Genomic DNA, 25,077 nt, shown 5'->3' with positions numbered 1-25,077 from the left:
AAGGGAAGGGAAGGGAAGGAACAGCCTGTGCCCACAGGCAGCAGCAGGTGTTGGAAGCTGCACAGGCTGAACAGGCTGAACTGTCCATAAAACCATTCCTGCTCCATGGAACAGGAGCAGCTCGGGGCCAGGATGGCAGCACAGCACCCTCAGAGCCCCCTGCCCTTTGGGGGACGGGGCAGAGCCACAGGCAGAGTGGGATGCTGGGGATCAGGCACCCACAGGGAGCAGAAAACCTCTCTGTGTGTGGCTGAGCACACGATGGCCACACAGGGTTTGTCGTGGGCACACGGCAGCCTGAGCACAACCTAGAGAAGACAGCACTGAAAAATCCCAAAAAGCCCCTTCCTGGCTCCCAGCTTGGAGCCCTCAGCCCAAATTCCCAGCTCTGGTCCCACGTGCTGGGGCTGCACAGGGAGGGACAGCAGCTCCCTCCTGCCCATCTGGCACCGTGTGAACCCTCGGTGTGAGGGTGAGGGGCTCCCCAGCTCTGCTGTGCCCTGCCCCAAGGTCTGTAGGGAGCAGATTACTGTGAGTGTTCCCCTGTGCCAGCTCTCCCAGCTCTGAGGATGAGTGGCACCTGCCCCACCAGCTCCCTGCACCCACAGGTGCCCTCATCCCTCACACCACAGCAGGTCCCTGATCACCCCAAAATTCCCCAGATCCCAGGTGATGGAAGAGGCACCAAACCACCCAGCCGTGGGTCTGGAGGGACTGTGCCAGCCGGGGCAGCCACTCGGTGCCCCAGGAGGTGTCCCACAGCCCCCGGCTGCGCTCCCGGCGCTGCCCCTCCGTGCTCCTGCCCAGGGCGGTCTGGGGGAGGCTCTGCAGGTGCCAGGACGGAGCAGGAGCCGGGCTGAGCGCCCGGACCCCCCGGCACGGCCTGGGAACAGCCTGGCTCCCGTTCCCAGAAGGTCTCCTGGCCCTTTCAAGTGGGCTGCTGAGCTTTGACTTGCTCTTTGCGCAGGCTGCATGGCATCGCATGATAATCGTGTTCTGTCACAGTGGGTGACCCGGACCTTGTCCTCTTTCCACACGTTTGGAACCACCTGGCTAATGAAGTGGATATCGTTTTCTGGTCCATCTCTCTCACCCCACTGCTCTTCCCCCTTCTTCCACGCCCCGCTCCTCCGAGCGCTGTCGGGAGCCTCGGTGCGAGCGGCCCTTTCCCATCGTTGTCCGGCACAGCTCATTAACTCCTCTCAGCAGAAGAGCGTGGTCATTACGGCTCGGGGGGCCGGAGGGTGCCCCGGGGGCTGGGAGCACATAGTTTCCCAGCCCAGCCTGGCGGGAGCATCAGCCCGAGCTTTCCGCGGGAGGTGACTGCGGCTGGGAATGCAGGGCGGCTGCCCCGGGAGGGTTTTTTCATCTGAGCATCCCCTCAACCCTCTGAAGCCACCCGGCTTCGCAGCCAGCCCGCGTTGGCGGCAGCTGCCAGGGCTGGAACGGCCTCACCTTCCTCTCCCATCATCTGCGAGGCTCCAGGCACCAGACCAGCAGCCCATCCCTTCACACTGTCCGCACGAGGGAAAAACCATCCCGCTGCGACCGGGCCATGCCCTGACCCACGGCCACATCCTCCAGCACCTCAGAGGGGAAAAACCATCCCGCTGCGACCGGGCCATGCCCTGACCCACGGCCACATCCTCCAGCACCTCAGAGGGGAAAAACCATCCCGCTGCGACCGGGCCATGCCCTGACCCACGGCCACATCCTCCAGCACCTCAGAGGGGCCAGCAGGGCTTGCCTGGGCCGGCTGCAGCTCCCACCGTGGGTGCCAGCCGTCACCGTGGGTCAGCGCCGGGCACGGCTCGCGGCACGGGGACTTTGGCCTGGCACGGCCTGGCAGAGGAGCCAGGGCACCCGTGTGCTGGCCAGGCCGGCCTCGTGGCCCCGGCACCGGGCAGAGCGGGGACACAGGAGCCACGGAACACCCGTGGGACTTGTCCCGCGAGCCACCGGGGCGGGCACGGCGCCGGGCGATTTCTGCCACGGACGTTGGTGCGTTTTGTGTCTGCCTCTCGCTTTTCCCTCGCAGTTTGTTTCATTTAACGCCTGAGCGCTCTGACCTCGCGGGCAGTGGGCAAGAGTTCCCACCAAAGCAGGCCATTAAACCCCCTCACGGGGATTTTTTTTCTCCTCTGCCCCCACTTGCGCTGAGATTTTCGCATTCCCGGCCTGCCCGCGCCTCCCCCACACGAGGTGATGTAATGTTTTGAGCCTCCTCCCGTCCCCACCTTTATTAAATATGACCCGCGGCTGATCCCCGCGCGGGGCGAAGGGAAGCTGTGGTTTCGGGAGGGGTCAGACATGAAAGGCAGAGCTGCCCGTCCGCGCGGGGCTCGCTCGGCAGGGCCACGGGACCCTCCTGACCCCACCCCGGCACCCACGGCACCCACGGCACCCACGGCCCTGGCACCGCTGAGGTGCCACTGCCACCCTCCCGGGAAGCTAGGTCTGTGGCACGCTTGCTTAGAATGGAAATTACCTTTTTTGCTTGTCTTCTCCCTCCCAGATCATGGACGCAGCCTCGCTCTCCCTCTGCAGAGCTCCTGGGAGAGAGGCTCAGCCCTAGGGTGCCTCGTCTCTGGGCTGAGCCCTGACCCCACTGACCCTATGGACACCCCAGCACGGGCTGTGCTGCACAACCCACTCATCTCCCAGCAAGGGACACGTCCCAGCTGTCACCGAGCTACGGAGGGATGCCGTGCTGTGGAAACGACTCCTCTTCCCCCTGTGTGCCCCCTGCTCCCAGCACACAAACACGAGCCTGGGCATCACCCAGGAAGAGATGCCCTGGGGCTCAGGAATGGATTGAAGGGATGGATTGAAGGGATGGATTTATGCCCAGTCTGGTGTCCACCACGTCTGGTCTCAGCCCACGGGAGCACTCGGGCAGGGCTGGCACTGGCTGGGCTGTGCTGGCAGCAGTGTCAGCACAATGGGGAACCCCCATGCTGCCTCTCCAGCCATGCTGGGGACATGCATGCCCTGGGGACATCCATCACCCCGCTGCCCTCACCCAGAGCCCTCAGGTCCACCTGGCACAGGTGGAGGAGACAAGAGAGGAGCTGGGACTGGCCCGTGGGGGGGACAGGAGCCACCAGGACCTGCTGGGACAGGGCGCAGGGTGGGCAGGAGGACACCCAGCAGCAGCGTTTGTCTGTCACGCTGATAATTAATGTTTCTCCCCTACACTTTGCAAATAACTCGCGACTCTCTTTGTCTGGTGATAAATGGCCCCTTTGAAGTTCTCCTTTCTCAAAAGCAAAGCAAAGAAACACTTTCATAATCCGTCTTCACCTCCCGTCCTGTGCCGAGGCTCTGCTGCTCTGGGGGGGCACAGGGGGCCTGCTGGCCCCTCACCTGCAGGTGGGACCCCTCTGGGGCTGCTCGGTGTCCCTTTGCTCTGCCAGGGGACAGGCAGGGGGGTCAGGACCACCTCAGCTTGTCCCCTGCCCGTGGCCATGACAATGTGTCCTTCTGCACTGGTGGCCTTCCCACCACATCCCCTCCCCAGCGCTACGTCCCCACTCTGGGCCCTCCCAAAACCCCAGACCCATCATTTTGGGAGCCTGGGGGCTTCTTTCCACCTCGCCAGGTCCCGAGCTGGAGGGGGTCCGGGGCTGGGCAGGGTGGGGAACAGGGACCCGCTGCGGGGCCGCTGGGGCGGCCGGGCTGCGGACGTGACCCAGCACCCACCGCGAGCCGCACTCACATCCCCCTGCAGCTCCAGCTCACGCTCAGGTTCTGCTTCGCTGCCACAGCAAAACAAGTTCTGCTGGGCTATAAAAAGGCGCTGGAAGCAGGGCAGGCCAGGAGAGGGTCGGAATCCATGCCAGAGCTCGAGGTTGTCACTGGCTTACGTGTCAGGGCAAACAATGCTATCTGCCCGTGGGATCGCGGCACAAGGAACACCACAACAGCGGCCCGAACCCCAAACACGGGGTCACGGGGCACAGCCGGGCAGGCAGAGGGTCCCGGAGCAGAGCCGGGCTGCCCCGTGCCCGCGGGCACATCCCACGCCCGCTGTGCCCGCCGGCCAGCCAGCCACCGGCCCGGTGGCCCTGCCTTGCGCCCGGTCCGGGCAGGGTGGCCCCGCTGGCCCCGTGTCCCCAGAGGGGCAGGCATTGCCCAGATGCCATTCTGCTTTGCCGCGCGTCCTCTGACTCTTTATTAATTTTGAGACAAAGCGGAGGGAAGCGAGCTGGAACCAGCGCGGAGGTGGGGTTGTTTTCTGGGAAAACAAAAGCACCCTGGCCGCTGCCAAGGCCCAGGGGATGCTCGGGGCTGGAGGAGCTCTCTGAGGACAGGATCCCAAATGTGGGCCAGCTTCAGCGCGAGTCCCACTTGCACTACAGGGAGGTCCAACCCAAAACCTGGCCAGCCCCACACCCTGCGTGTCACCCCATGGCCACTGCCATGTGTCACCGGCCCCTCGATGTGACAATGGTGGCACCAGACACGCTCTGTGCAGGGCTCCCCAGGCTGAGGGCAAGAGCTGCCGCAAGGGAACCAAAGAAACTCAAAAGGTCCCAAGAGAAGCAAAATCCAACTCTGCACAAGGAAATGCTGCTGGAGGCTGGCAACAACTTCCCACCTGTGGCAAGAGCCCCGCGATGGGCCCAGCCCAGCTCACCCCAGCGCCTGTGGCAGGTGGGACCCCCTCTCCAAGCACATTTCCCTGACCCACTGCCCTCCCCGGGAGGGTCCAGCCCCGGCCCCCAGCAGGGTCCCCACCGGGCCGTGGGGGGAGCCGGGAGGGCAAAAATCAAAAGCAAATTGCGGGAGTCAATGGTGCGGAGACGCGGGCGGCCTCAGCGGCTGCCGTGTGACTTTGATTCCCCTATCATAACCCCGAATTAAAAATTCAAGCAATTACTTGCATGGCTTCCCCCCGATTAGGCTGGGCCTCGCGTTCATTAATGCGGGCGCACAGAGAAAAGCCATTAGGGCGGGCGGTGGGGACGGTTTCGCTGAGAACAGTTCCGCTCCAGGAAGGAGCTGGGCCAAAGCCGAATTTCACACATCTCCGAGGCCGCCCAAGCACGGCCGGGGCCCTGAAAGCCGCCTTTGTCCCCGGGATGGGTCCCCATGGGATGGGTGGCACGCAGAGGGGCATCGCCTGGGCAGGCTGCTGGTAAAAGCATCAGCCCAGCAGGGACAGGGGGATTGACCCAAGGCACGGCGAGCACTGAGCTGGGCGCCCCCCAAAATATTTAGCGGGCCAACCCCAGCGGTGTGGCGGCACACAGGGGCTCGCAGCAGGAACGGGAACAGGAACGGGGGTGGCTGTTGAATCACCCGGCCCATCACAGCTCTCTGCATGTGGGCCAGCGCTCGAGCAAGATGTGGCAAGCCTCCCACCCGGCCAGCCCGGCTTTATGAGCAAATTTCAAGTTCCACATAGATTTCCCTCCCATTCCAGAGCAAATGTTTTTCCTGCTGCTCCAGGAGAGGGGACTGGGACGTCACCTGGCCAGGCTGTGCACCCTGTGCCCCCACGGGAACCCCCCACCCTGCAGCTGCCACCGTGCCAGCGTGCCGAGCGTGCCCCCTGCTCCGCTGCTGGGCCATCAAGGAAATCTGCTGGACTGAAAAAATACCAGCACGTCTGGACTGAAATACCAGTCTGGGCCCCCGGGGAGCCAGAGGACCCCCCCGGAGCAGCGTGGGCTCCCTTTTCCCGGGGGTGGCACAGGAAGGCATGACCCCAGGGACAATCCTGGGGCCCGGGCTCTCCAAACCCCTTCAGAATCTCTGTCCCCATCCCCACCTGGCGCTGTGGTGCCCAAAGGCTTGAGGCGCCCACGGTTTCCACGCTCCTTCCCTCCCTGCCCACACCCTTCCTGCAGGGATCCCTCCTGCCACGGGCTTCAGCCCCCGGGAAGAGCGTGGTGACAGCCAGGTCAGGCCACCGAGGGTCGGGCTGTGCCCAAATCCCCTCGCCCGCCGCCGCCTCCCCCGAGCCGCAGCTCCATCCATCAGCCGCGACCCCGGAGCCGCCCCAGAGGGAGCGCCGGGAGGCTGCAGAGGGGAGAAAAGGAAAACAGACGGATAAAAATCACCGAATTAGCGGGTCCCAGGGAGGCACGGCCGGCGAGATAGCGCGGGGCCATTTTTTATGGCAGAGACAGCAGGCATGAACTGAGGATCAGCCTCTTCCCTTTGACCCCGCCACTGGAAGTCACCCCTGCCGCCGCCACCCCATCGCGCACGGGCCGGTGTCACTGACACCGCAGTCACAGCCCCGGGAGGCTGCGCCCGCATCCCCGGGGCCAGAGCTCACCGGGAGGGAAAACGTTTGGGTCTCACACGGGGAACGCGCCCGGAGCCCGAGCATCGCCCGGAGCATCGCCCGGAGCCCGAGCACCGCCCGGAGCATCGCCCGGAGCATCGCCCGGAGCATCGCCCGGAGCCCGAGCACCGCCCGGAGCATCGCCCGGAGCCCGAGCACCGCCCGGAGCCCGAGCATCGCCCGGAGCACCGCCCGGAGCCCGAGCACCGCCCGGAGCCCGAGCATCGCCCGGAGCACCGCCCGGAGCCCGAGCACCGCCCGGAGCCCGAGCATCGCCCGGAGCATCGCCCGGAGCATCGCCCGGAGCACCGCCCGGAGCCCGAGCACCGCCGGCTGCACGGGCTGCTGGCAGCCGGGTCCTGCCGGGGGACCCCCTGCCCCCCGCGACAGCACCGCGGGGACAGCCGGGACCCCGGCCGGGGGACACGGGCAGGCGCCGCCGCCGTGCCCGGGGACGTGGTGCCACCTCGTGGCCCGGGGACCGGGGCCGCTCCCGGGGATGCTCGGGGCGCAGCAGCCGCAGGGCGGCCGGTAAATCACTGCCTCTGCTCCCCGGTCATAGAGACAGCTGTTGGCGGGAAGGGGAAAAGTAATTAAAAAATAAAACTCCCAATCAAAGCAGCTGGGGTGTTTAAGCGCCCCAGGCACGCCGTGAGTGCCCCGCTGTGCTGCGCTGCCCAGGGCAGAGCCCACCACCCCCGGGGGCACCCGCGGGGCTGCAGGTGGCGACCAGCGCAGGGAAACGCTCCCGGCGCAGGGGACATCCCCGGGCTGCCAGCAGGCCGGGCACTAAAGCCCTTTTGTCTTCCCCACCCAGTGACCCCGCGGGAGAACGGGCGGATTGTCTTTCAAACGGAGCCGATGTGGAGCTGAATGTCCCTTGCCACCTTGGCTATAAATCATCCTGCATGTGATAAGGTAATTACCTTCTCCTTGGAACTATTCATAGGAAAACCTATAAAGGGCCTGGCTTGTAAACACCACAATAAAGAGGCAGTACAATAAAACCTTGGCCAGGGTGGGGAAGGTGCTGCCTTTCCCCGGCCCCGAGCACCTCGTGGACGGAGGCTGCAGCAGCCCCGTGGCTCTCAGTGGCAGCCAGGGGTGGCACAGGCAGGGCACAGCCCTTTGTCCCCAGAGGGTTGGCAAAGGGTGAGGCCCTATTGGGAATAACAGCAGCTCCCATCTGCTTCCTGGGGTGCACAAAACCAGAGGTTTCTCCGTTCAGAGAACAGCCCCACATTGGATGGGGCTGCTGGAGCACACTCGGCTCAGGTACACCCTGCTCCCAAGTCCCACAGCTGCGTCAGCACCAGCATTCCACTGGTACAGGATGGAGGCAGCTCCAGAGATGTCAGCAACTTTGGGAAAGAAATCCAGGCAAAGTTGTGTTTTCAGTGGCTATGGGACAGATTTCTCTCCAAGGCAGTGAAGAAACACAGGCTTGGTTCAGGTGTGGGAGCTCAAAGATGGGATCAGCTACAGCTGCAGCAGGCAGAGGAAAGGAGCAAGTGAAGCTGAAGTGCAAATGTGTCACTTGAAGCCAAGCCAGGACAGGCCCAGCAGGGATGCTTGGCTCTGCCTCCATCCCAGGGCATCCAGCCTGACCACACACACAGGGCTGGTAGAGCAGGAGACATCCCTGGCAGAGATCTGGCTCCATCCATCCCTCCATCCATCCCTCCTTTCATCCATCCCCTGAAAAATGCTCCATTGCTCCAGGAAGTTTTGGATACTCTCAGCACTTGAGGCCTGCTGAAACCAGCGGCGAGGGTGGAAGAACAAAGCAGATGAATTTTGTATCCCCCAGAGGTTTTACAACAGGCAGGGCTTGCCCTGAGCTCTGTTCAAACATCCAGCCCAGGGTTAGGACAGCAGGCACTTAACTCTGAGAGCCCCAGAGCCCTGCTCATTCCTGGAGGTGCTCATTTGTCCCCAGCAACATCAGAGAGCTCAGCGCTCCCCGGCTATCAGCAGAGTAAGCACAGAGCAAACACAGAGTAAGTAACAGCAGCGGGAAGGAAGGGAAGGGGACAGAACTCCAGAACCAGAAACGAATCCATGTGTTGTTAGAACACCACTGCACCTCCCACAGAGGTGCTTGGAGAGCCAAAATTCCAGCCCTGGAGAACCCACTTTGAATTTTCTGGCTTAGGCAGCACAGTACCATCCACCTGGAAAGAAGGAATTCTGATTTTTTTGGAAGACAGGATGAGTGGAGGCAGCAGGGAGGCTCAGGCCAGGTGTACAACACTGGGAACACAGACAGCTGAAGGCAAAGGCTGTTTGCTCTAAGCTATTCTTCAAATATTGGCGTATTCAGGTTTATTGCAGGAACACAAGAGTGACAACATTTGCAGTGCTCTGAAAAACAAAATTCTTCCACCCCCCTGCTTTACAAACACGATTCTGGATCCTGCAGCAATAGGAACAAAATGCTTTGAGATAAGCTGAGGGAACAAGCAGCTTTAAAAAACACACAGAGGAGGAAAAGGCGTTTGTTTTCCAAGTGGCGACGCTGTGACAGCAAAGTGCACAAAGCAGCCCCAGGGAGGGCAACAGCAGAATTCCCCAAACAAAACAATAAAAAATAGTAATAATAATAAAAAAAAGAAGTCCTAGAGACATTATTAATGAAGTCTGAAACAAAATACTTAATATCAGCAGCAGGAAACTTTTCCTCTGGATGTCCTGTGCAAGGGAACACAGCTCAGTGCTTCCTGTGGAAGCTTTGGTCACTGAAACGGGCATTTCCTTCAAGCTTCTGCCAGCTCCGTGGCATTGGTGTGGTGTGCCAGGACATCCTGCAGGTACAGGGACACTCTCACCCTGGCCTTGCCCTGCAGCTCCCTCTCTATGCCACTGAGGTGGTCGATGGCTCCCTGCAATCCTCTCTGCCTCTCCCCCAGGTCCGGGTGCGCCCCTGCCTCGCTCTCCTGGCCCGAGGAGCTCAGGTAGTGCAGCACGTGGGCTTTGATGGCCTGGCCGTGCTCCCTGAGGCTGGCCCCGAGGAGGGGCAGGTCCGTGCCCCTGGCCAGCTGCAGCAGGTGCAGCAGGGCCCGGCAGATCTGGCTCCTGAGGCTGGAGCTGTACTTGAACTCCAGGAAGTCCTCGGTGTCCTCGCTCCTCTGCAGGGCCACCACCAAGGCACTCCAGATCTGGCAGAACTGCTCTGTGGAGCCGTAGCACTCCCTCGTGCTGGGGATGGACAGGGCCATGGCTGACTTGATCCGCACTTTGAAGTTCTTGCAGGACTTCACTACAGAGGAAAGGGCACTGAAAGCCTGCGTAGCCCAAGGAGCCTCTCCTAAAAAAAAACCCAAAAAAAACCCTTTTTTAATCAGCCAAAATATGCAAAACTATAAATGTCTCCTGAAAATTTAATGGGCTGACATTTATTGAATTTATTGTCATTTAAAAGAGAGAATCGGGGGTTATGAAATGAAATATTAGTTAAAACTGTTAATATCCTTAAGTTTTACAAGAGGACATTTGGCTTTTATTCACACCTATAATCCCACCCTCACACTGTTTCCTGCCATGACAGATCCAGCTGTACAGCAGCTACACCTGCACTGGCACGGGGAGGAGCTGAGCCTGTTCCACTGGGCAGAGCCCGGGAAAGCTGTGGCAGCCAGGCTCAGCTGTGTTGGTTTCCCCCTCCTCCTGCAGCCCCTGGCAGAGAGGTGATGTTCTGCTCAGGGAGGGAGCAGGCAGCAGGCTCTCACCGAGAGGCAGGGCAGGGTTCTTGAAGACGTTCCCCAGCGCGTAGCAGGCGTTCCAGCGCACCTTCATGGTGGCCTCGCTGCCCACCGTGGCAATCAGGGCCTGCAGGGACTCCTCCACGGCCTCCCTGAACCGGGGGTTGGCCACGTGGCAGGGCTGCAGGAAATGCAGCACATTGCCAAGGGCGCGCACGGCGTTGCTCTTCACCTGGAACACACAACAACCTCGCCGGTGTTCGGGTTGTTGGCAGGTTTGGTTTCAAGCCTGCTGTGAAATCATCTCGGAGCCAGCAAGGAGCACAGCAGGAATCACACTGTGTCTTCCTAAAAGCCACCAGAAAGATCATTCTCTGCTAATGGCCACAAACCAAACCAAAAACCTCTGTACTGTGGGAAAGCCCAGCCAAATTCCCTGCGATTCAAACAACACAGGAACTCTCTGACCACCAGCCCTGTGGGGAAGAGGTGAGCTGCAGCTCCCCTCAAACACTGGGGCAAAGACACCTATAGTAACTGGTGCCTTTTTCATTTTGTTTTTTAATGCAGGAGTTAAGTACACCGACCCCTCTTGCCCTCAGCCTCACCTTGTCTCTGTCCTTGGATGCTTCCGTGGCAGACCGCAGCAATTTCAGCAGCAGGAGATCAGAAAGCTCCTCCTGGAAGCTTGGTCCCAAGGTTTCCCTGGCAGGAGAATCACCCTGTGAACACCCAGCTCGGCTGCTCCATCCCCAAAGATGTGATACCACCCTTTATAAAGGCCCATGAACAAACAACCTTCACTCTCTAGAGGGCTAATATGTAAGGCAGACCTTTCTGCATGTGACCACTATGTTTATTAATTTAAAACCAAACTATCAATGCAAGAAAGCTGGTTAGCAATGGTTAAATCTGTAATAAAAAACAGAGGGCAAGGAATTGCTCAGGGGCAATTCTGTAGCAGGAATATATGATAACTATTTTCCTGTTAAAAATGTAACAGTAGGCTGGGCTTCCTTCAGTCTCTAGCTTGAGGAAGGGTTAAATATTTATTAATTTTACTTGTGTTATGTTGAAAGTAAAGGAACCATGTAATTACACCAAGCAACACACAAGAAATGGAAAACTGAAAAGTTTTAAAGAGTCTCTCCTTAGAGTGACAGGACAAAGAGGAATAGCTTCCAACTGAGCAGGTTTAGATAAAATATTAGAAAAAAAGTGATCCCTGTGAGGGTGCCCAGAGAAGCTGTGGCTGTCCCATCTCTGGAAGTGTCCAAAGCCAGATTTGGAGCAAGCTGGGATAGTGGAACGTGTTCCCAGATGGACACAGGATGCTCAAACAGTGTCCCACAGTGGCAGACACACAGGCAGAGGGTGTTAAAAAGAACGATCCAAGCCAAAATTCAGCTTTTTTTTTTGATGTTAAGTATCACAGAATCATTCCAGAGCATGGAAGGGGGCAGGGGCAGGGTATGTCACATACATGTTGATGATCAGGGTGTCAGTCAGGTTGCCCAGGGACCAGGCTGCCTTGGCACGGACGTTGGGAGACTTGTCGTGGAGGGAATTCAGAATGGCATTGGCTGTGTCTGCCACAAACATCACATCCTGTCAAAGCAAAAACTGCTGCAAAGTCAGAGTTCTCAAAATACAGGTGATTTTCTTAGTAACACACTCTGGTTTTTCCAGGGAAACTGAACTCTGTTCATTTAATTTTTTAGGTGACACCTTCTAATGAGCTCATGATGTTCTCTGCAGCTTTGCCTGACCTTTAATTAACAGTCCAAGCCTGAGTGCTGACCAAGTCCACCACTCTTGGGTAGCTGTTGCTGAAAAGCTTCAATGGATTATTTAATTCCATTGGTGATTTAGTTACTTTGGATTTTAACATAATTACATGGACTGCCAACCTTACACCCAACAAATCCCGCTCTTAAAGTAATTGCTTCTCCAAACTCCCTGTTGAGCTGCCTGTCTAATCTTCTCTTCTATGGCACATTACATGTGCCTATGGTAAAGGATTTTGTTTCAAAATATTTTGGAATTAAACTCCAAAGGCAGCTGCTGCGTATTTTTTTTATTGAAATCATTCACTTAAAGGTTACGTTGTAAAAACTAATCTTCCAGCTCAGCCAAGCTGATATCTTGTAGAAAAAAATCCTTTTTTTTCCCTCCAAATAAGCTTTATTTCTTAGTTTTAAGCAAGACTGAGGGCCTCACATTAAAAACTTGTTGGAATCATAGAATCGTGGAGGTTGGGAAAGACCTCAAAGATCGAGTCCAACACCAAACTCCCAGAGCACTGGACAGCTGCTCCCTTCCTCCCAGCTCCCCCTCACCTCTTGCAGCTCCTCTGTGCCAAGCTCCCCACTCCAGCTTCCATCCCTGAGAGCCTGGGAAGATCCTGACCTCCCTCCTTTCCCTCTCCCTTCTGCTTCACCTCCCTCAGAGCTGCACCAATTCTGCTCTCACACCAGAGGCAAGAGCAGCTCTGGAGCCAGTAAGGAAAACTATGAACATGCTACAGGCCAAAAGTTAAGGGAACTCATTGCAAACAAATCCATGTTCCACATCTCGTGGCTGATTCCAGAAGGGCTCAAAGAAGGGAGGGCTGGCTCTGACCTGCCTGAGGCACGGGAAGAGGATGTAGACTCCCAGGGCACGGGCAGCAGCAGCTTTCACCAGGGGGTTCTCGCTGTGGTTCAGGCCAAGCAGCAAGGTGACACACAGGATCTGCTGGTCACCCTGCAAGAGGAGAGGGACACAGGCACACACAAATTCTCTGAAACGCCCTGTGTCTGAAGGAGCTGCCACTCACAGAATGCTCTAGATAAAGCGAATTGAGGGGTGTTTCAGGAGCCCACCCAGGAAACAGGAATGCTTCCAGCACGCAGCAATAAAAATAGTAATTTTTATTAATAACAGGATCTCTGCTGTTAGGTAAGACCAAGAAGGAAATCAGAGTGTTAGCTCCATCCAAAGCTGAAGGAGTGGCCCCTCAGAGCTCACTCAGAGAGGATGGGCTGCTCTTGCCTCCCCTCCCTCCCTGCCCCTCGTTAGCCAGGCCAGGCTGAGCTCAGCCTGGGCAGGTTGTCAGCTCACCAGCCCATGACAGAAGGTCAGAGTGGGCACTGACTTGACCCCACTTGGCCACAGGGACAGGACAGGGGATGGGATCAAAGTACAGGAGGATGAAGTACACACTGTACTTGGAGAATTCCACAGATACTGCTGGACCAGCAATTCCTGGGCAAATGAGACCTGGCAGAGCACTCCCCAGCAAGGGCACAGTGACACAGAAGGAGCTGCACAATGCAGGGGGAATCCACTGCCAAGGCTTTCATGTTTAAAAGCATATTTCATGTTGCAAAGGATAAAAACACACGTGCAAACGGGTGCACAACATCAGGCCCTGGCTATTGGCTCCGCTGGCTCCTCAAAGGATTAATTTAATCCCTCAGCCCTCCCTCATGCCATGAAATTCTTGTCCTCCATCTCCTGTGCATCATTGCCAAGGCTGGGGCCAAACAGCTGCTGTGACCCACAGTTTAATTGTTCTGACAGGCTAATTGCTCCCAACATTGCCCTTTCCAGCCTTCAACAGTCACAATGTTCAGAATGAGGAAAAAAAAAAAAATCGGGAAGGTCTCTTTACATTCTCCTGACAAGTTTTAAAAGGCTTTACACTACTGTAAGCTGGTGGACAAGGACAAAGCCTCAAAGGTAAAACCACCACATTGAAAGGTGTGTTCTCCTACCTGCAGGAGGCTGAAAGCCTCTGGTAAGATAGAGGACAGGGCATCACAGGCACTTGTCTGGAGAGTGGCATGGGGGGAGTTCTGCAGGGTGCCAGGCAAGGGGCCATTTAACATCATCGTCCAGAAGGTCACAACCTGCAGGAGAAGCAGCCAGGTTTATCTTCTAAACTCAGCAATTAAGCCTAATTTCTTGTCTTAAAAATGATCATCATACCCTGAAATTTAAACTGCATTAAATAGTTACAATCCCACTCCTGAACCCACACAGCTGAGTGTTTTCATTTGCCTGACAATTTACATTCATAGCAAATAACAGGAACCTGATGCTACTGAACACATTTCCTGTCTTGTAGGCTCAAAACTTAGCATGAGCCAAAGAAATTTTTAAGCTTGTCTTCTGTTCACAGAAGGAAGACTTAAACAGGCCTATTATTACTCAACTTCTGCAAACTTAGCCAACAAACAGCTCATGAATTCTTCCAAATTCACATATATTGTGGTTCTGCCCACTCTCTGCACTTGGGACCAGCCAGAAAATGTAGGTTGGCTCTTTAACAATGCAAATTCACCAAAATTCTAAAAGTTTTATGCAGCAGTAACGACACACACATAATCAGTGCTGTTCTTCCAGCTCTCTGAGCTACAGCAGGCTGCAGAGTTGGGAAGAGAAGAGGCAAAGACACAGAGTTAACATCATGTAAAAGAAATAAACCCCAACACATCTGTCCACAGACAAGAACAACTGCCAAATGACTGCAGGAAGTCTCCAGAAACTGTCCACCCTGGCATCCATAAAGCTGCAGTCTGAGTCCCTTCCTGCCTCCCTGCAATGCTTTGTCTGTGTCTGTGCCAGTGACTTTGCAGAGGGCAGGGAAGGAGCTCAGCCAGGTGGAATCTCACACTTACCACGCTGACAGGCACCCTCTGCTCAGGGGCAGTGGGGGAGTCTGGTTTGTGCTGCTGCAGGACACCCGTGCCCAGCTCCTCCAGAAGCTACAAAGAACAAAAAGCAAGGGGGTTTTCATCAGGGATGACTCAAGGACCATGGAACTAAAGAACCTGCATCTCCTCAGCCAGGGAACAAACATAAAAGACTCAGTCCTGGTTCAGGCTGTTCTGTCCCTGCTAGTACTGGAATTAGAGGAAAAGCCTTTCCTACATAGTCTCCAGCAAGCACAGCATAACAAACTACTGCACAAAGAGGAAATCTTTGGGTCACAGAGTCCAGCCCCTGCACCAGCTGATGCTCAGCCAGGGAAGCACCAGTGTTGTGGTCCTTGCACTTCCCAAGCTTCCTGGTGACTCAGCAGAGCAACAAAATTCTGCTGAGACTTCAAGACTGGAAGCTGAAGGTGCATTTCTCAAAGTGTCAGGGTACTGCATTTCTGTATCACACACACAGATGCTCTGAATATTCATCACCACTCATCTGCATTTGCAAAGCACACAGATAAAACTGACTTGGCAAAACGACATTGATGTGTCTCCTGCTCTTACTTTGGCTCCATGAAGTTGAATGGATGGATCCATTTCTTCCATGCATCTGCAAGCCACTTCTCCAAGTCCCAGGAAATAGCTCTGAGCCATAGGGAAATAACCTTTCACAAGAAGAGCCAACACCTAAACACAGACAAAAAAAAATCCATTCAGCGTTTCTTCCTTCTGTTTACCCAAAATACCCCAACTTACACTGAAATGATGTTAATGGGCTAATCAACCCTGGCACCCTATACTGAACTCTGATGTAACAGATACACCCTGCAGCACAACTTCTGGAATACCAGAGCTGATTAAAAGCCTCCCTGTTCCATTATATTGTTCAAAGAAGAGCCACAGAAGCACTATCAGGTAGCAAGACCATGAATTATTTACTGTAAGCGAGGGCTCCTGTAGCCAAAAAAACTGAGAACCAGACATTCTGTACCTCCTGTAACACTGCCGCAGCATTCTGTGAAGCTGGATTTAACAAGTATTTACTGCTCCAGAAAAAGAGTGAGACTTCTTGGGATGCATGTTACAAAATCTTACTCTTTTCTGTGGCTACATGAATTAAAACAAAGCCAAGCCTCAGCATCCACAGTGACTCCCTGAGTCACTCCACAGCTCCTTGCAGACCATTCTCTGACTGCAGGGCTCTTCTCCCACTGTTTCCCACCAAAACTTGAATTTGGATTCTGCATGGAGGAGTTTGCACGGGGAAGTCTCACAGTCTGCCAGCACACACCCCCAGATAACATTGGAAGAGGACAAAAAGGCACAGGCAGATGAACTGGCTGCAGCAGGTCTGCAGCGGGACAGCCACGCTGTGGCCACGGGATCAAAACGTTTCTCCCGGAGTCAAGCCAAGGCCTGAGCCTCAATCTCCCTGAGCAAGCAGGGAGCCAAGGGACCCCAGAAACAAGGGGGGCAGCTGGGTGTGAGCCAGGCCCCCCAGCACCCCCACCTGCAGGGCCTCCAGGCGCAGGGGACACGGCTCGTAGACGCTGCACACGGAGGGGCCGTCGGGGCAGGGATCCTCCCTGGGCAGCACCACCAGGGACACGCAGAGGCGCAGCAGCCAGCAGGGCTCGCCGGGGGCACGGCCTGCGGGGCTGCCCTGCGGGCTCTGCCCTGCCCAGGGCACTGCCTTCCCCCACTGCTCGCAGCAGCCCGGGCGCCCGGGGCTGGCGCTGCCGCTGCTGCTCAGCCCCGAGGAGCTGGGCTGCTGCAGGAGCAGCTGCACCTCTGGCAAAGGTGCCTGGGCAGAGACCATCGCCCCCAGCAAGGTCAGGCTGGACACTCGAACGTTGACATCTGCAAGAGACAATGGGGGGAGAAGGAAAAAAAAAAAACCTCCATTAGAACTTCACTGACAGCCCGGCATCCTCCCTCAGCAGTTTTATCCATCCAGCCTCAGATGGATTATAACATATAAACATCCACTGCTACTGAATTCTGAATTATGGAGCAGAGACAGGAGGAATACAGCAGGGAGAATGCAAACCTTTGTGAGAGATGTAGGGCTTGATCTGGTTCCACACCCTGGTAAGCAGCCCGGGTTTCAACCTGCTGTAGGGTGCATTGGAAACCAAGTTTGCAAGGCACTGAAACAGAGAAAGGTGCTGGTTACAATGTCAGCCTGGCCTCCAACAGGTCTGTTTTTACATTTGTAATTTAGGTCACTCAGGCAGCTCATTATCTGAGGGCACCTGAAAAAAACAACCCCAATTATCTGCTGGATATGAACTTGGGTTTAACTACTTTGACATGGCATAAAGACCAAGGCATTTTGATAGCCCATGGAAGGATTTATCAATTTGGATTCCAGTTTTAAAGTCAATGTGAGTCTTCAGGTTCATTTTATAGGTTCATTCAGCTCCAAAAAGACTAAAAAAATGCAGAAAAAAGAGAACTGTGCTGAAAAGAAACCCCAAGACTATGGATGGAACTCTGAGGAACCTGGTCTAGTGAAAGGTGTTCCTGTCCACAGCAGGGGATTGAAACAAGGTGACCTTTAAGGTCCCTTCCAACCCCAACCATTCTGTGATTCCAGGATTCTGTAGGATGACTCAGCCAAGGAACCCCTGTGAGGTGACAAAGGGCTGTTTGCCACCACCACCACCTCAATCCTCAACAGCAATTCTGTGCAATCTTTCTTCAGGACATAATGCAGAGAGCAGTGTCAGCCCCTGGGAGCATGTGCCACAGCTGCAGTGCAGGTACCTTGACTATTTGTGTCAGTGTCTGAGAGGAGGACTCGGCCACCAGGGCCAGCAGCAGGCAGCGGTGCAGCTCCCGGATGCTGGAAGCCATGGTGACTGAGAAAGGAGTAAAAGCTCTCTTGTGCTCATTGGCATCTTCAGCCACAGACAGGAACTGCTTTGAACCTTCCAGGAAGGCTGAGAGGACTTGAAGAGCACAGGCACGTGTCTGGAACGAGAAAACATTTGTGATACCTTTTAACAACTCCTCTGAGCAGATGGAGAATTTTAAAATATATGAAATCCTCTCTAGCAAGAGAAAATTCAACTCCAACTATCTTTTTTTTCATTACTTTAGGCAATATAGAACCAATCCTTTGTTTCCTTAGCCAAACACTTCCTATTTATTTCTTGGGCAGCAGCCAAAAACTTACCGAAGGCCTGAGAAGACAACTCTTAAGATTAACGGGGAAAACAACAATTTTTGTACTCAGAAGTGCCTCACCTTTGGAGAAGGGTCCTTTAGAGCAATAGTCATCAGGGACACAGACTGGGGGCTGCCAATACCAGGGGCATCAGGAACAAATGCTGACCAGTAGCCATAAAGAACTCTTTTTTCTATTGACTTTATAGTGGAGAGGAAACAGGCCAGAGCCCCTTGGCGAACATTGGCTTGGTAAGACCTTAAACACAAACAAAAAGATTAACAAAAACAGCAAGAACAAGGCATGGGCTCCACCTCTTTCGTGTGTATTAGTGGCTGGCTGTGAGAGGAAATCTTTTAGACCGAGAACAGGAAGAGGAAGAACAAATTTACTTCCAAACCAACACAAATTATTGCCCTTCAATTGTCTCGCACCATCTCATAAATCAAAAGGGAAAGCGATCCCCTCAGCAGTTTTGGCTAAGCACAAAGGGTGGTGTGGAAGGGTTTTGGGGATGCCACGTTTTCATGGGCACAGCAGTCACCTCACTTTGCTCTGGATGCCCCCTTCGGTGTCGGAGTACTCGGACTCGCTGCTGCTGAAGCGTTTCCAGGGCTGAGAGCTCAGGGGCTCCTTCCCAGCACACACGTCTGGTACACGGGGCCCTGGGCAAGGGCTGCTCTGCACATCCCCCAGCTGCAATTTCAGCATGTCTGCTCCCAGCACCGACTCATTTCCTGCATCCTCTGAGCCTTCTCTTCCTTCTTCCCCAAACTCTCCCTTCTTTTGTTTCCCTTTGCACTTTTTTCTTCGGCTCTAAGAGAAAAAATTTATTTTTCTTAGTCAATGCTTAATGAATACATAAATGCAGTTACATCTCTCTGCAATACCCTACACACCAACAGTCGCTCCTTAGCATCTGAGTTTTAAAATTAGTAGCAACAGTCGCAAAATTTCAGTAATGCCCAAGTAAACAGTTTATAACTGAATAGCCTCAAAAATTAACCTTTGACTTCTTCATCAATAAAGCAAAATATATCTAGGGAACTTTTAGCTAAAAATCGGATTTCACACACAAGTGATTAAAGAACAACTAAATACTTCTGTAGTTCTTTTAGATTTACAGTAGGTAGCACTAACTATTCTTCCTTTTCAGCATCTCAAAATAAACAAGTCAACATGACTAGATAGATTTCCTCTAATGTCTTTCAGATAATCAGTAATCCAAAGTATTTACATGTTAAAAAATAACCTGTTGAAGGATTGAGCAGAACAGATGAGGCAAGAAATCGGTCTTAAATGAACTTGACTTCCCTAAGAAAGAGTCAAACAAAATTTTGGTGAGTTTGCACACATCAATCCCGTGCCTGCAGGCCAGGAATTCTTGGCTATGGATGAATAATTGTTGCACAGAGCTTAACTGAGGAAAGCCAAGCCCTGCAGAGCCATTTGTTCCTGTCACCTGAGTTCCCAAAGCAATTTTACTCAGTGCAGAATCTGTAATCATCACCTTAGAAACAAAGAATTAAATGTCCCACATGCTCAGGACATGAAGAGCCACCAATACCATGAGAGGTAAGACACAACCACAACAAACAGGCTGGAGAATCAGGAGCAGCCCAGCTTACCCCTGTCTGCTTGGAGGTGGCTGCTTCTGCCTGCTCCTGCTTGGCAGGTGACCTTTTATCATACTGAGGTAAGGGAGCAGGGTACAGGGCTGTGGGCACCTCTATGCTCAGTCCTGGCAGCCCATGGAACATGCATTTCTGCAACAGGAACACACAGGTTAGTGTTCTGTCCCTTTCTCAGGCACAGATTTACCAAATTCACCCAATTTCAGCTGTGCTCCTTCCCCCAGCTGCTGCCTCTCACATATATAAGGCTATGCAACATCTGAAATCCATCTGCATATAGAAGGATTTCAAGTAGGTCCAAAAAACCCCAAGCCTCCCATCTTCCTCTCACATTCTGCAGTGGGAAGTGCAGTGAAATGCTGTGAGAGAAACTCAATATATTTTTCTTAAATATTTCACACACCATTCCACCCCCACACTCAGGCTTCTCTGCTCCCTTTTGCTCATCTCCTGCTGTTTCCCACTTAACAGCACCTGGAACCTCCCAGTGCCTGCCTCTTCCTCCAGGTGGATTTAAGGATTTACCTTTAACACTGCCAGAAGAGCTCCAATTTGGTCAGTTTGCATCAGTTTCATCTTCCCACCATTGAGAAGCGACTGGACACCTTTCAGTGCACTTTGCAGTAACTGAAAACAAAGAATTACTTACTTTTCCTTCCCAAAACACTGCAAGTTCACATCTTTCAAGTAACTTTCTAGGCAGTTTTGCTCAATTGGGACAGTAATATGATAAACTATAGACTAATAAAGCAAAATCTTAATTGCCAACATTCCAAAGTCCATATATTCCAGCAGCACAATCTCCTAATTAGAGTATTTTAGGCAATTAGACTCACACTTACCATGCAAAAAGTGATGTCATCCACATCAGGGGTTTTTGAAGACTGCAAAACACTCAGGAAAGTTTGAAAACAGACAATTCTGTAGGACTCATCCAGGTATGGCTGTCCAGGGACACTAAAGTTAGAGCAGGAGGAGACACGAGGTTGCTTTACAGTCTGTCCATAGGTTCATAAAGTTACACAAAGTCCCATCCAAGCTCTCTGTTAACCTGCAGAGCCCCAGATGGATGGATGGCTGATGGAAAGGGGCCAGCTCTACCATACAGAGAACACAAGGAAACCTTCTGCACAAAAAACCAGACAGCACAACAGCTTTTCTTTTCTTCCCTAAAGTGACCCCTGAAACATTATTTCTGACTGGGAGTTTATGGGTTTATGCAGACTAAAAGCTCTGCATTTCAAATTCCTGCACCTCCACCTTGCTGGCCCTGTGCTGGCAGATGTACAGGTTCTAACCCACCTGAGGAGGCTGGTACACACCTGAGACACAGGTTGGCCATGCTGCGCACAGCTGCCCTCCTGAGCTCCACCTCTGGCTGGGCAGGGTCGCTGAACTGCAGCAGGAGCCCAGCCTTGCCCAGCAGATCCGGGAGGTACTGAAAACAAACCAGCAAAAGCCATTAGGGGTCAGTGCTCCTCCCTCAGCCTCCTGGGGCTTGTGTCTGGGGGGAAAATACCAAGAGAGGTGGCTGGAGCATGCCTGGACACCCGGTGCCCACCAGAACTGCCCCTCAGATGGGGAGAGATGTTTCTCAGGGGAGAGAAAACGTAAGGAAAGGCTCATGAGTTGAGACAAGGACAAGGACAGGTCACCCACTGATAACCATCATGGGCAGAGCAGACCTGACTTAGTGAAATGAGTTGAATTCTTTACCAACAAAAAACAAAGCACAATAATGAGAAGTAAAGCAAACCCTAAAAATTCTCAGCTGCAATTTCAGATTCACCTTTGTAAAAAACAGCATGAAAACCTTAAGTCCTCTTGTTTTGCACTAAGAAAGGACACAGTTGAGCACAGTTCAGCTGAGTCCCAGCTTATGCTCCCTTCCCAGACATGAAGCTAAGCTAGGAACAACTGCTGCACCAAACTGCTGCCTCTACATGGGCTACAAGCCCACACAAGCTGGCAGCTCCCAAACTGTGAGCATCACCACCCCATGCTCAGCCCAGCAGCAGAGACTGCTTTGCAAGCTGCCACGAGCTGCTGACAGCAGGAGGATTCAGCATTTCAAACCCTGTCAGCTGCAGCAGCAAGGAGCTTCACACAGGATTGAGCCCCCAGAGCTGCTCCTGTGACACGGTGCCAAGCGAAAGCCCAGACCTGGTTACAGATGGATTTCAGCATCCTCACTGGAGCCTGCCTGGAGACTTATGTGCAATTTCAAGCTCCCCATGGTCTTCCTGCCTGAGGCACAAGGTGGTTGGTCTGCAGGCTAAGCCTGTGCCCTTATTTAATGGTGATCCCAACAGCTGCAGCCACCAGGTACAGAGTATTCCACATGGGAATAATAATTATTAATAAACACAACTGAAATTCCCATGAATATCAACCAGTATTTAAAGGGGATTTAATCTTAGCATGGAGAACTTTTTTATTCTTTCTCTCAGGAAAAAATATAAAGTACAAATGGCAGCGGTGCAAATACTTTTGCTGTTACTATCTCTCTGTTTGTAAACTCACCTTCTGACACTTAGGCCCATTGTTGTAAACAAGAGCTGCTAAGGCTTGCAGAATTTCAACATGTGTCCAGGAGCTGCACTGCCTCAGAGCAGAGATGCAGTAGGAGAGAAGGAAATTCAAGTGCTGCTCATCAACCATCACCTGTTGTAACAGAAAAGGCCAAGATAAACATCATCTTGTAGTGCTGCAGTCAATAAACCCTGAGAAACTGGTCACAGATTCGGGTGACCTGGCTGTTAAAATCACACACCAGCAGAGATCACACCTGACCAGAAATGGATAAATCTGTACAAGTGTCCTAAAACCAAGACTATTTCCCATGGGGAATCACTTCTGACTGAGAGGTGGTTTTATAAGGAACCATGCTAAAACCAGATCAGATAAATAATACAGTGAAAATCCAAGAAACTCTGCCTGAAGGTTGGCTCCACAGCCCTGGAAAAAGACAGAGTTCCACTGGCTTATTAAGGGACATGAGTAAACTCTTCCTACCTGATATCTGTTGAGTAAGTGATGCATAAGCTGACAGACTTTGCTGACAAGATGCTCCTGATCAAGTGGAACCAACTGACAGCCTTGGACAAGCACAGCACAAACATCCTGGAAGAGAAAGGCTCAGTTTATTATTTAGGGACTACAAATACAGCAATAATGGCTCAAGAAAAACACCAAGTTAGATCAAGGAAAAGGAAGAGTACTGTCCAAAAATCAATTAATTCCAAAGTGCAAAGTAAGCCTGCTTTGGAAATAAAATTAAGACAAACCAGTGTAATAATGAACTACTGTGTTCATTATTACTGTATTATTGTACTGTGCCAATGGAGCGGCATCCATGCTGCTCATCTAGAGTGCTCAGCTTTCAAGGGCTTGCTTTAAGGTTTAAAAAATAATTATTTTTCCAACATCAGACTATTGCCGAGGCCCACAGTCCCACCCTCTGGCGTCACCCACGAACCCACCCGGCAGAGCTTTGGCACCGAGGGGCAGCGGGGCCGAGAGGCATCAAAGAGCTGGAGAAGGGCCGGGGGGAAGGTGTGCTGGAACCTCGGGGACACGGGGGTGGGCACAGCGGGGCAAAGCCACACCACGCCGTGCCCACCTCCACCTTGTCCATCACCTCCACCTCCACCTCCTCCATCACCTCCATCACCTCCACTACCTCTTCCACCTCCACCACGTCCACCACACCACCTCCTCCTCCACAACCTCCACAACCTCCATTTCCACCACCTCCTTCTCCACCACCTCCTCCACCTCCACCACTTCCTCTACCTTCTCCACCACATCCACCACCACCACCTCCTCCTCCACAACCTCCACCACCTCCACCTCCTCCTCCACCACTTCCTCTACCTTCTCCACCACGTCCACCACCACCACCACCACCACCTCCTTCTCCACCACGTCCACCACCTCCTCCTCCTCCACCAACTCCTCCACCACGGCCTCCACCTTCTCCACCACGTCCACCACCCCCACCGCCTGCTCCCGCTGCTGGCCGCCGCGGCCCGGTGCCCCACGGCCGCGGTACCTGCGGGCCGGGCGCGGCGGCGGGCGGGGGCCCGCAGCTCTCGGAGATGAGCTGGTCGAAGAGCAGGTGCAGCTCCGTGCGGCGGCTGCCGTCGGGCCGGGCCCGCAGCGCGCCCAGCCGCGCCAGGCAGCGGCGCAGGGACCCGGCCGGGCCCGGCCCCGGCTCCGGCTCCGGCGGGGCCGCCGCCATGCCCGCGCCCCGCCCCGCCGCTATGGCAACCGGAGCCCTTCCGGGGCGCCGCGGGCCGGGCAGGGCGTGCGGAAGGTGGCGGTGCCCGCCCGGCTGTGGGAGACCGGCAGCGAGTGTGGGAGCGCAGCGTCGGCCGGGCTGGGACGGCCCCCGGGGCCGGGCCGCGTCCGGCAGCCGCAGCCGCGCGGGTTTTAAACCCCCTCAGGGACGGGGCTCCGCCTGTGCCACTGCGTGCTCCACCGAGCTTTCCCGGTGTCCAGCCTGAACCGCGGCCGGTGTGAGGATGAGATGGCTGTGAGGTGAAATCACGGCTGCTGTGCTGTCAGGGGCTGCTGCGCTGCCAGGGGCTGCTCCCGCCCCACACCTCAGGGACGGGGCTCCGCCTGTGCCACAGCGTGTTCCACGGAGGAATTTTCCCGGTGTCCGGCCTGAACCGCAGCCGGTGTGAGGATGAGATGGCTGTGAGGTGAAATCAGGGCTGCTGTGCTGCCAGGGGCTGCTGTGCTGTCAGGGGCTGATGTGCTGACAGGGGCTGCTGCGCTGCCAGGGGCTGCTCCCGCCCCACACCTCAGGGACGGGGCTCCGCCTGTGCCACAGCGTGTTCCACGGAGGAATTTTCCCGGTGTCCGGCCTGAACCGCAGCCGGTGTGAGGATGAGATGGCTGTGAGGCGAAATCAGGGCTGCTGTGCTGTCAGAGGCTGCGCCTGCCCCACGCCCCTGTCCCAGCCCTACCCAGGGCGTGCTGCCATCCCCAGCGCTGGGGACAGCGGGACCAGCGGCTGCGAGCAGGAACCCGCTCCCCTTACGGGGATGGGATCTGCATCCCAGCAGCACTGACATCCCCCTGGCAGGTAACATCAAATTACAGCTGGGCTCCCGGCACTCCCTGTGAACAGCACCGGGGAGAGCGGCCAAGGCGTGCAAAGCCCTGCTTGATGGGACATTCGCTCCAGCGGGGCTCAGCCTAGTGTTCCTGCCTTGTCATGCTGCCAGCACTGGATCCACATCACCTGGGAAGGAGCAGGAGGGCTCCAGGGCCAGGACATGGTGCTTTTCATGTCACATCCAGGCAAAGCCTTACCTCTGGTTTACCCTCCCTCCATTTCCTTATCACACTGACCACCTTGAGTAAGACAAGTGTGTTCTGTTCCACCAGTGCCACGGCCTCGGTGTCCTTCTGTGCCCTGGGCTGCCTGGTTCTGGGTACCTGCTCTGCTCCTTCCCTTTATCGTTCCATTTGTCCTGTGCTGTTTGTTCCTCAAAAGTCCCTAAAGGCCACTGAGGCAGGCACAGCGAAACATAGCACAGAGACAGCCCCAGGCATGTTATTACTGTGC

At 54.7% G+C, this 25,077-nt stretch overlaps 1 protein-coding gene across 1 annotated transcript; it reads right to left on the bottom strand.

The window, feature by feature from the left end:
* Positions 1 to 8,583: 8,583 nt before the first annotated feature.
* On the bottom strand, positions 8,584 to 23,754 carry HEATR6 (HEAT repeat containing 6). The gene is made up of 20 exons (XM_021533003.4): positions 23,551 to 23,754; positions 22,512 to 22,619; positions 22,020 to 22,160; positions 20,819 to 20,934; positions 20,339 to 20,453; positions 20,022 to 20,123; positions 19,491 to 19,628; positions 18,407 to 18,678; positions 17,943 to 18,120; positions 17,460 to 17,666; positions 16,741 to 16,840; positions 16,201 to 16,550; positions 15,255 to 15,377; positions 14,664 to 14,750; positions 13,758 to 13,892; positions 12,622 to 12,744; positions 11,483 to 11,607; positions 10,608 to 10,704; positions 10,027 to 10,231; positions 8,584 to 9,605 (listed from the first exon to the last, which is right to left on the bottom strand). Exons 1-20 carry the CDS (start codon positions 23,737 to 23,739, stop codon positions 9,055 to 9,057), a joined length of 3,462 nt encoding a protein of 1,153 aa, XP_021388678.4. The 5' UTR covers positions 23,740 to 23,754; the 3' UTR covers positions 8,584 to 9,054.
* Positions 23,755 to 25,077: the final 1,323 nt, after the last annotated feature.

This window comes from Lonchura striata, chromosome 19 (genome assembly GCF_050655825.1).
Source record: "Lonchura striata isolate lonStrDom1 chromosome 19, ASM5065582v1, whole genome shotgun sequence".
NCBI classification, from domain to species: domain Eukaryota; kingdom Metazoa; phylum Chordata; class Aves; order Passeriformes; family Estrildidae; genus Lonchura; species Lonchura striata.
This window is presented reverse-complemented; position numbering and strand designations above follow the sequence as displayed.